Source organism: Propithecus coquereli, unplaced genomic scaffold, assembly GCF_000956105.1.
Source record: "Propithecus coquereli isolate 6110/MARCELLA unplaced genomic scaffold, Pcoq_1.0 Scaffold672, whole genome shotgun sequence".
In the NCBI taxonomy this organism is placed as follows: Eukaryota; Metazoa; Chordata; class Mammalia; order Primates; family Indriidae; genus Propithecus; species Propithecus coquereli.
Window position 1 is genome coordinate 264,743 of NW_012152752.1, and position 11,152 is coordinate 275,894.

The 11,152-nt window shown below is 48.6% G+C and overlaps 1 protein-coding gene across 2 annotated transcripts in view; it reads right to left on the bottom strand.

The window, feature by feature from the left end:
* Nucleotides 1-388: 388 nt before the first annotated feature.
* The window catches only part of EPN2 (epsin 2), a 42,622-nt gene continuing 31,858 nt past the window's right edge, over nucleotides 389-11,152 (bottom strand). For both annotated transcript variants that reach the window (XM_012660661.1, XM_012660662.1), the window contains 4 exons: nucleotides 5,005-5,181; nucleotides 4,332-4,418; nucleotides 1,588-1,803; nucleotides 389-1,000 (listed from right to left, as the gene is read on the bottom strand). In XM_012660661.1, the coding sequence (XP_012516115.1) occupies nucleotides 702-1,000; nucleotides 1,588-1,803; nucleotides 4,332-4,418; nucleotides 5,005-5,181 (779 nt within the window). In that variant the 3' untranslated portion in view covers nucleotides 389-701. The remainder of the gene's footprint in view (nucleotides 1,001-1,587; nucleotides 1,804-4,331; nucleotides 4,419-5,004; nucleotides 5,182-11,152) is intronic.

The window sequence follows — 11,152 nt, forward strand, 5'->3', positions numbered from 1 at the left end:
ATATTAGCCAAAAAAAGACTATTAGATAATTCTGCAAACTCAAATATGAAACTGTACTAAACAAAATATGTGCAAACGTATACAAGCATAGAGCCATGTGGCAGGGTTATGCTCAGATTAGTTTTAAAGCTCGCTTTAGTGGATTTAATTCAAGAGTTGTCCACGGTGGTGTTTACTTTGAACTCAAACACGAGTCAAAGAAAAATAAAATATGCACAACCACTTCCCCAAAAGGTCAGTGTCTCATGGAGCCAGCGCTTCATCCCGTCCACACCTGGGACTGCCTGGGCTGTCCCTAGGGCTGGGGGCAAAGACTAGGAGACTGTCCCAAGTCCTGGGCCAGGCAATGTCCCAGAGACCCTCGGGCTGAGGCTGACAACTCCACCTCCTCGTCCAAGGCCTCAGAGGAGCCCTGACAGGAACTGAGTGCTTGGGAAGAGGTGGCCAGAGCAGGCCAGGCTGGGGCAGGTGAGCGGGCCTGCCTTGGAAGGCGAGGACCTCACGTGACGTGACACGACACTCTAAGTCTGAGGGTTGGGGCTGTAAAGACAACCCTTTTATCAGGAAGCCGGAATTGAAAAGCCCTAACACCGCCCACCCCAAACTCTCAAGGCCCATCCCACAAACGAGAGTCCCTGCTCGGCGTCCTCTGGCACAGGTGCTCTGGACGTCCCTCCGGGGTGGGTCCCAGGCCCGGGGCACTAGAGAAGGAAAGGGTTGGTTGTGCTGGTGGCCTGAGCTGCCGAAGGAGGGATGCCCATGCTGCCCACCATGTTCATCGTTGCGGGGCCCAGTGGTGTCAGAGAAGAACCACTGGTTCCCAGAGCTGAGTGTGGGGCCGTGGAGGTCATGGAGGCCACAGCCATGGGTTCCACCCCAGGGCCAGGCCCGAAGGACATGCTGGTGCCCAGGACGGGGCTGCCCCGCAGCTGGTTCAGCGTCAGCGGCTGGGGCTGGTTCACCTGGAAGGGGTTGACAGGGGCCGAGGCGGCGGCTGCACCTGGGGAGAGAGCAGGAGGGGCAGAGGCTGAGCTGTCAGGACAGCGCCAGCCCCTCCAGCAGGCAGGGCCACAGCTGCCACCACAGATGCAGCTCTCTGAGCTCCAGGTCAGGGACCGTGTGTGTTCTGGTCTCTGCCGTGCCCTCAGAGCCCTCCACAGTTTAGTAATTCACCAAGAAAGGGAGTTAAAGAAAGGAAAAGGCAAGTGGAGGCTAGAATTTTTACATTTTCCCCCAAAGGAGAGGGGGCGCTGGCAGCAAACCCTGGCTCCTCCTCTCCTGGCAGCCCACCCTCCTTCACCGGACTCGGAACTGGCAACTCCCTCGAGGGTGTCCCTGCCCGGGGCACCAGTCAGGGGCAGCTTCTGCTTCGTGGTCTCAGCTGAGAGGAAAGGGGCTATTTCCTACCCACCCTACTCCTCCCCCTAACTGAACACCCCTGAGGCCCTGGCGAGGACAGAAGTGCTGTTCCCGGAGCTCCTGGCTGACTGCTCCTTCTCAGCCACAGGAAGGGCCCCCTGAAGCCTGCCACACGCCCATTCTTGGACAGAACAAGCAGCCAGATGACATCCCGGGACGCAAGCCTACCTGGTGCCAGGAAAGGGTTGAGCGACTGGGCTGGCAGGGCGGGCCTGGTCACCAGTGAGTCTAGGTTTACGAGGGCTGCGTTGGGGCCCAGGAAGGACTCAGGTGTTTTCCGGGCACTGCTGGGCTTGCTAGAGGCAATGGTCAGGGGCTGAGACTCAAAGGGGTCAGGGCTTGTGGTTCCATTGTTTTGGGACGGCAGCGAGGCCACAGATTCAGCTACGAGACAAGGACGTACAAGGGCATGGTGAGCGTGAGAGCATAGCCTGAGACTGGGCACGTAACGCAAACACAGACAGTCCCGATGCCGCAACTCCCCAGGGACACACGTGCCTATGCACAGATGGCGCGTTCGCTGCAGTGTTGTTTCCAACAGCCCGAAGTGGTGACACACAGCCAGCCATGGGGCAGGTTAAATAAACCACATGTCCATATAACCAAACACCAAAATGCAGGGACAGAATACTTAATGATGAGCAAAGAAAGGTGTTATCAAAATATTAAGAGAAAAAAGCAGGTTACAAAACACTATGTTATAGCCCAATCCTCCAAAAAACTGATGTTATTTTGGGTTGGTGACTAGGTATGGGTAATTTTTTTACATTTTCATTTTCTAACTTTTCTACAATTAACATGAATTTCTTGAAAGAAGCAAGCAAATTGTTTTTTAAAATTCAGCCAAGACAGGGTGTGCTGAGATGGCTGGCAGGAGTGGGACTGCTTTGCTGGGATGCAACACGGCCGTGGGGACAGCGGCTCTTAAAAACAGCACGCTCTCACCCAGTGGTCCCATTTCCAGCATCTGGTCTAAGGAAATAATGCAAAACGTGAACAGGGATGCGAGCACACGGATGTTCACAACAGCATTATTTACTTTAGCAAAATCTAAAATCAACCTAAAGTCTCTTCCCCAAAATTAATAAGTAAATTACTGCTGAGCCACACAGAGATACCACGCAGTTACAAAATACTTGCTAATGAATTTCAAAGTCATGAGAAAATGCCTTCGATCTGTTAATCCGTCAAAGTTGAGGCAAGGAGTAGGGGGGCAGGACTCAACTATATCTGACAGGCAAACAAAAAAGACTGTAAAGCAGTGGCCCCCGACCTTTTTGGCACCAGGGACCTTTCATGGAAGACAATTTTTCCATGGCGGGTGGGAGGCAGGGGTGGGGGAGCAGGTGGTGATGCAAGCGATGAGGAGCCGCTGTAAATACAGATAAAGCTTCACTCGCTTGCCCAGCCGCCGCTCACCTCCTGCTGCGCGGAGAACCTGGTTCCTAAGTTTCCAGGGGTCAGGTACAGGGATTGCGGGGGAGGCAGGAAGGTGTAGATCTGTGGCCCGGTTCCTAACAGGCCACGGACCGATACTGGTCCACAGCCTGGGGGTTGGGGACCGCAGCTGTAAAGGACACGGTCAGGAGGCCGAAGTGGGAGGATTCCTTGAGGCCAGGAGTTCGAGACCAGCCTGGGTAACACAGCAAGACCCCATCGCTATAAAAAATGGAAAAATTATCCAAGTGTGGTGGTGTGTGCCTCTAGTACCAGCTACTAGAGAGGCTGAGATGGGAGGATCACTTGAGCCCAGGAATTCAACATTGCAGTGAGCTCTAATCACACCACTGCACTCTAGCCCAGGCAACAGAGCCAGACTCTGTCTCAAAAAAAAAAAAAAAAAAAAAAAAATTAAGGAAACAATAAGAGCTCAGGAAAAAATACTGGAAAGAATATAACGGCTGAATATAAGTGGAAGGATGATGGATAGTTTTCGTATTCTTTCATAAATTTTTCCAAATTTTCTACAATTTAGAAATTCCAAACTGTACAATTCCAAACTTTCTACACAGTGGGAATATTTCTATAATTGGGGATAAATATTTAAAAAGTCAACACATAACAATGGCCAAGCTGCCTTCTCACCAAGGCACAGAGGGCGGGCAAGACAGGTTAGGTTGTGCTTTGGCCTGCAGAGGAAACACGTGGAATCTTTTTTTTTAATGCAGCAAAAGAAAGACCCTGAAGACCAGCACGTGGTCAAAGCTGCCTTGGTCTCCTGGCTAGGAGCCCAAGCTGAGAGGGTTGGAGGTGGTGGTCCACACAGGAGCATGTGAAGAACACATCCCAGGCCTCCTCCCTCTTCCCCTCCAGGCCCACCTCCGCCTCAGGTCCCATCTCTCTGGGCCCACCCGACATCCTCCCAGCCCAAGGGCACACATGGAAGGAAGCCGGGTCTGGAGACTGAACTGTGGATCCAGGAGCTATCACCTGGTCACCTGGGGTGATGGTGTGGGGCAGAGACTGACCCGTCCATCCGCAAAGGCAGGGCTGTCTGGGAAAAGGAGGCGCCTCTGGGAGTGGGAGGTTGGTGAGAGGAAGGTGAATGGAAATGCCAGACCAGGCTGGGAGTGGGGTCCACGCTGGGCTGGGGAGGCCAAGGTGCTGGCATCTGCAGGCAGCAACGGGGGGTTCCTGACCCGGAGACATGGCCCCGCGGAGAGCAGGCACAGACGCAGAGGTTATGAGACACAAAACATGGGGCTCAACATGAGGAAAAGTTGAAAGAAAAACTCAACCTCTTGACTTTTCACTGTCAATGTGTGAATTTCTGTAATTAGAAGCTTCAGGGTCCCAGGATCAAAATAAGAAAATGCACGAAGCCGATGGGTTTTGAAAGCTGATTATTTCTACTACAGCTGAGTTAGTCAAATGCATAGAATATTACAGAAACCACCACCACCTTTACATACCTGTTTTTTTTGAAGTTCGGAGGTTGTCAAATTCAGAAAAGTCATCTTTAATTGTACCATTCAGATTACTGAAGAGCTCAAAGGACCCTGGGTGGACACAGATGTCAGTGACTGCAGGCGCAGGGCACACACTTCTCGGCAACTCAGCTGCCCAGTGCACACCTTGGGGGCGGGCTGGCAATGGGGGCCTCCCCCTCCTACCACACCTCACAGGGGAGAACTCCAAGAGCCAGAGAAGGCAGGACGAGCTCAGGTTACCCAGTGCACAGTGTGGGGTGCCCACCTGCCGCTGCGTCCACTGCTCCCACCCCGAAGAGGAGGAGGTGACGGTGAAGATCCGTGGTGCTGGGTCTGGACGTGAGGATCAGGGGCTCTGGGCGTCACCCAAAGAAGTGGCTGGGGGCCAGCCTGCCCGGGGCCACCAGGGTGAGGACAGGACCCCTGGGCTGTGGGCCCAAAGCAGCCTCCTCTCTCAACACCCACTCGGGGAGGCCCCTGGGGAAGGAGATGCCTAGGATCTGGGGACCTGGGGATCTTGGACAAAGGCTAAGCAGGGAAGGGGAGCAAATGCAAGCAGAGCGACAGGCCCAATGCCAATGAGGCAGGAGACAGGAACGCCCGTGGGGGCCAGGGGCTCTCACAGCCCAGGCAGGAAAGTGAGTGAGGCTCTCACCAGAGGCAGACACTGGCTTGGTGGCCGAGACCGCACCCCAGGTGTCAGAAGTTGTCTTCCCAGCGCTGGGGGTGGGCTGCTGTGAAGCGGCCCAGGGGTCTGAGCTCTTAGGGACAGAGTGCGTGCTGGCTCCGGCAGGCACACCCCATGGGTCGACAGAGGCCGCTGGCTTGGCACCTGTAGGAAGGCGGAGTCAGGACTCAGAAATGCCCACGGAAGGTCTGGGCAGCTGGGGTGAGAAGGGAAAGGATGCTGCGGTCCACACCACGGTCTGTGCCAGGTGAGGCAGCCACCCAAAGGGTGCTGTCCCACGCCCGCAAAGCTGGCCAGAGCTGCAGCCCAGGACAACCACCTTGGGAAGGAAGAGTGCAGGGCCAGGCCCGTCCAGGACAACCCCCCCCACCGCAGGGAGCAGAGAGGAAACAGCCAAGAGCAGCCCTCTCCAAGCCCCTGCTGCACACACAGGGACTTGCAAAGGACTCCCTGAACTAAGCTCCTCTTCGGTGGACGACCCGAAGCAAGGCTGTCTCCCACTGAGCCCGGCCCAGCACCCTCTCCACTTGCTTTGAGTGGTTTCTGCTTTCTGCCAGAAGTATGAGTAACATGGATGAGGCCCGTATAAAAGCGGAATAATAAAACAAATAGTTACGTACTTACCACCCAGCTTAAGCAATAAAACATTTTTTCAAACTGTGACAAAATCAATTTGGTAGGTCACAACTTTTTTTTTTTTTTTAATTTCTGCAGTAGAGAGGTGGAATTAGGAGCTTGCTCCATCCACTCCACACATGGACCTGGCATTGCAGTACCTCCAGGAACGGTGCACGGTAAAAAAAAGAAAGAAAATTCTTGAGTGCACCCAATGTTAAGCTCAACCCTGCTATAGTCATCTTTCTGTCACGTGTAGATACTCGCGTACTTGTGTATGTACTGTATGAGCACATATAGAACACACATCTCCTTCCTTCCGGTGGAACACCACAGCAAACGTTCAAATGCCACTGCCGCCTCTCAGGGACCAGAAAGTGCCTCCCCAGTGTCCCCCACCGCCCCGCAACTGTGAGTTGTGTATCAGCCAATCTCCTGCCTTTCCCTCTAGTTTGCCATGAAGGGATGCCTTTAAACAACATATTGATTAGTTGTGCCTATTTTCTGAATGTTATATACATAGAAATATACTGTACACATTCTTTTGTGACTGGCTTTGTTCACTCCAAATTTATTTGAGACATTCATCTGTATCGAGGTGTAGCTGAAGTTTTCATTTTTCTATACAGTTTTCCATTCTATGGGGAAAAAAGTCATGGTTACTCAGTTGAAGGACACTGGTTTGGTTTGGTTTTGCTGCTTGTTTGTGTTCACATTCCCTCGTTCACACGTATACACGAGAATTTTTGGGTCACAGGTACCTTCACCTTCACAGAGTAAAGCCAAAACTGTTTTCACAATGGTCCTACCAGTTGTAGATTGCCTCCAGCAGGGCAGGCGAGTCCTGTTGCCCCAGGAGTTGCCCCACAACCTCTCTGATACTTAGTATCATCTTACTTTCCCATTGGTGCCAATCTTGTGGACGTGAAGTTATCATTCTGTGGTTTTGATTTGCATTTCCTTGTTCCTTAATGACGCTGGGCATCTTTCCTTACACTCATGAGCCATTCACGATTCCTCTCCGGTCAGGTGCCTATTCAAGTCTTTTGTTCACCTTCCTTTAGGGTTCCCCTTTCCTTACCGACCCCACCCCGCAGTGTGGCCGAGAGCCCGTTTCCCGCAGCACCGTGTGCAGTGTCAAAAGTCCAGTCTTCCTGGGTTTGCTGCCGGGCTCCCCACTCGCTACGCTCACCTACTCACCTAGTTGCTTATCCTCACAGACACCACGCTCACCCTGGATCCCTGGTGCAGCAGACCCCAATCTTGTTTTGGCTACTCTTGGTCCTCTGCTCTTCCGCAGTCATCTTAAAATCATCTTACCAAGTTAAAAAATAATAATAAAAACAAGAAAAGTAAAACCTTATTGGGATTTTGACCAGAATTACACTGAATCCCAGATCAATTCATGGAGAAGTGTTATCATAATAGCAAGTCTTCCAAACCAAAACCCCATGATATCTCTGCATTTACCCAAGTCTTCTTTAATAGCTCTCAGTGAAGTTTAATCTTTTTTATTTTATCCTTTATCTCCATAAGGAATTTGTATAACTTTTGTAAGATTTACTCCTAGGGACTGTTATCTTTTAAAATTTCCATTATCTATTTATTTTTACCCAGAAAAACAATTTAATTTTGTATACTGTTTTTATATCCAACAATCTTGCTAAACTTTTTTTATTCTCACAGCTGAAGAACAAAATGCATACTCTTAATTCTAATAATTGGAAGTCACTCTAATTATTGATTCTAATAACTTCTTTTTTTACAAGTGCTTTTTTTTTTTTTTTTAAGGCAGGCTCACTCTGTCACCCGGGCTAGAGTGCCTTGGCATCAGTCTAGCTCACAGCAACCTCAAATTCCTGGACTCCAGTGACCCTCCTGCCTCAGCCTCCCAAGTAGCTGGGACTACAGGTGCTCGCCACTGCACCCGGCTAATTTGTTCTATTTTTAGTAGAGACGGGGTCTCACTCTTGCTCAGGCTGGTCTTGAACTCCTGACCTCAAGCGATCCCACCTTGGTCTCCTCTAATAACTCTTAATTCTAATAATTTATCTAGAAATTTTTTTATATTCTACGTACATGATCATCACCTACAAATGATGACTGTTTAGTTTCTTCTTTCTAGTAGTCCTTTATACTTTCTCTTTTTCCTGTCTTACTGCACTGGCTAGGACTGCCCGCTACAACAGAAAGCAGGAGTGCTGCTAAATCAGTATCCTTGTCTTACTCTCGATCCTCCAGGATCAATCTTCAACATTTTGCCATCAAGTACAGTATTAGCCACAGGCTATTTTCAGAAGCCCTTCATCAGGTTATAGAAGCTCTCCAATATTCCAGGTTTGCTAGGAATTTTGCAATGAATGGCTAATGAACTTTATCCAACTGTTTCTGCCTCTATTACGATGATCACATGATTTTTCTCTTTTAACCTATTAATATGGTACATTAATAAATTTTCTGACTTGGTCCTTGCAAACAAAGTTTCTCATGATGTACTACATCTTTTTTTATATTTTCCTGGTTTTGCAGTTGTTTCTTTACTTAGATTTTTGTATTTCTAGTCACAGGTGAGACTGGCCTGTTCGTTCTCACACTGTACTGTCTTTGTCAGATATTGGTGTTAAGGTTATGCTAGTCTTCATGAAATGAGTAGGAATGTTCCCTGTTTTCCTATCCGCTGAAGGAGTCTGTATAACCCTGGAATTGTTTCTTGAATGTTGGTAGCAGTTGCCAGGAAAGCCCTCTGGGTGAACTTGGGGGAGGGGAGGATTTTTAAGTACTGATTCCATTTCTTTCATGATTATAGGACTATCCCTATTTGTAGGTTTTCTACTATTCATGAGTCAGCTTTGCTAACTTTCTTATTTTACCGATTTTATCTAAGTTTTTGGGTTTGTAAGCACTGAATTGACCAAATAGCCTCTCACTCAACATTAAATCTTAGAAGTGCCTGCAGCTGTGTTTTTTCCTTTTCTAATACTGTTTGTGCCTTTCCTCCTTATGTTTTTAAAATTAATCTTGCCACAGATTTGTCTATTTTATTACTCTTTTCAATGACTGACTTCTGTCTTTGTGGATATAATTATGTATTTATGTTCTATTTCATTAATTTCTATTTTATCCTTATTCTTTCTTTCCTTCCACTTTATGTGGGTATAATGCTATTCTAACCCTATTAATTCTCTGCCTTCTTTCTTTGCTGATGTGAACACTTAAAGCTATAAATTTCTCTTACTATTGCTTCAATTTTCCCATAAATTATGATATAAAAATATTTATATTACTTGGTTCTAAATATTTCTAATTTTCATTATAATTTTTTGACTCAAGAATTTAGAAATGTTTTAAAATTTCAAGTGTATGAGTTTTTCTACTTATTTTTTGTTACTGATTTTTAACTTAAGAGTATTGTGATCAGAAAATGTGTTCTATGTGAACATTTTTGAAATTTGTTGACTAGCTTTTTTGTCTAGTACATGGTCAATTTTTTGCAAGCATTCTGCATGTGATTGCAAAGAATGTGTATTCTCCAACTGCTGGAAACAACAAATTCACAAGCTTATGAATTGTGCTGCTCAAATCTTATGTTCTTACCACTTTTTAAATATTCTCCCACATTATTCCATTTATTTCACAATTATAGGACAATGCCTATTTCTAGGTTTTCTACCATTTCCAGTGATCTTCATCCTGTTCTGAAGATCTGAGTTTTTTTTCCAGCTGGTTTTCTCTCCCCATGTGCCTGAAGAACTTCTCTTAACATTTCTGTCATTCAGGCGTGCTGGCAACACATTCTCTTAGTGCTCAGTGACTAGGAGACGCCCAGCATTTCACATTCGCTCTTGAAGAATACCTTCGCTGGATACAGAATTGTGGAGGTTGACAGGTTTTGGTGTTGATGTTTCCAAATTTAAAATACCTTTTTTTCATCATCGTTCTTGGAAAAAAGATGATTTTGCTAGGAACGGATTTCTAGGTTGCCGGTATTTTCTTTCAGTGCATTTAAGAAGCGATTCCACTGTCCCCTGCATCTACTGTTGTTGTTAAGTCAGCTGTCAGTTTAATTGCCATTCTGTTGTAATGATGGCCCGTTCTCTGTAGGTTTATTTAAGGTATTCTCTTTCTGTGGTGTTCTGCAGTTCCTGATGATGTGTCTAGGTGGGGATTTCTTTTAATTATCTTGCTTATGATTCACTGGGCCTCCTGGATGTGAGAAGCAGCATCTTCCCCCAATTCTTGAAAGCCCTCAGTCATTATCTTTTGAAATATTAACTCTTCTGGAACTCCAAACAGATATATGTTAGATGCCCTCACTCTGCTTCCATGCTTACCCCAGGCACACCGACTCCCCAGTGCTCCCCAAACACACCAGGGCAGCTCCACAGCCTGCCCTCTGGGGGCTCCCAGCCCTCCATCTTTTTACACCTTCTCTTCTCACTTTCTCCAACCCTTCCGGAACCCTCCATGCAGCTTTTGTTCAGTCTGCTCATCATATAGCACCATAACTATCGTTTAACTCCGAGTCTGCCCTGGACCTGTGAGCTCCCCTGGGGTGAGGGATGTCTCCAGCCCCAACACAAGACATGAGTGTGGCACCCAGCAAGCCTGTGACAACCTGGCTGAGTTCTGGGGCTCAGAGAAGGGCAGAGGGAGGTCGCAGAAACCCACCAATCTAAGATCAGGGAGTGCTCCCCCGAGCCTCCCCACAACCCACTCCCACATTGCCCTCTTTACAGCCCAAGCTCCACTGCGCAGGGCCACACACGTGGGTAGGAAACTCCTCGGCTTTCATAAAGATGGACGCACATGGTAGAATTTCGTCCTTCTACCATGTGGCTTTATGCCTTCTAGTCTCTCAAATGCTGCGTGTCTTTAGTACAGGCCTATTATGTCCTATTTCCACTATGTTCACAGCCTTTTTAGGTCTTTTTAACTTTGGCAGGGCTCAGCTGCTGGCTGGCCAGCGCAGCATGGGGCAGGGGAGGAGAGTGCTGCCTCTGCTCCCTCCAGGCTTGCCCCAGCGACTGCAACCGTGAGCTGTGCAACCGGCCAAGCCAGGGCGGACACTGATCTGCAAACTTCATTCCCAATAGCCTATGGACAATCATGCCTTTTGATTCTTTGTGGCCTGTCCACTTGTGTTAGGGTTTAGGGATTCTGCTGCTGCTTCCCCAGAACCCAAAACCTTCTAGAAACACCCATCTCCATCCAGAAGCTCCTGGTCTTGGGGCACAGCATGCAGAACACCATCACCCTGGGCTGAAACTGCTCTCCCCAGGCACACTCTTCCCTGACATGACAAAGGGCACATCAGGAAACTGAACCTGGCCCTCACTGGTATCCCACCATGGGGACAGGCCCTTGCTCTGCCCCCACAACAGGGTGCCTTGTGGGGCCTGGGCTGTCCAGCCCGACTGGAGGGAAGTGATGTGGGGGACGCTGTGCATCGGGAAGAGAGTGAGACTGCAAGCCACACAAGCCGTGATGTGTCTTCAGGGCT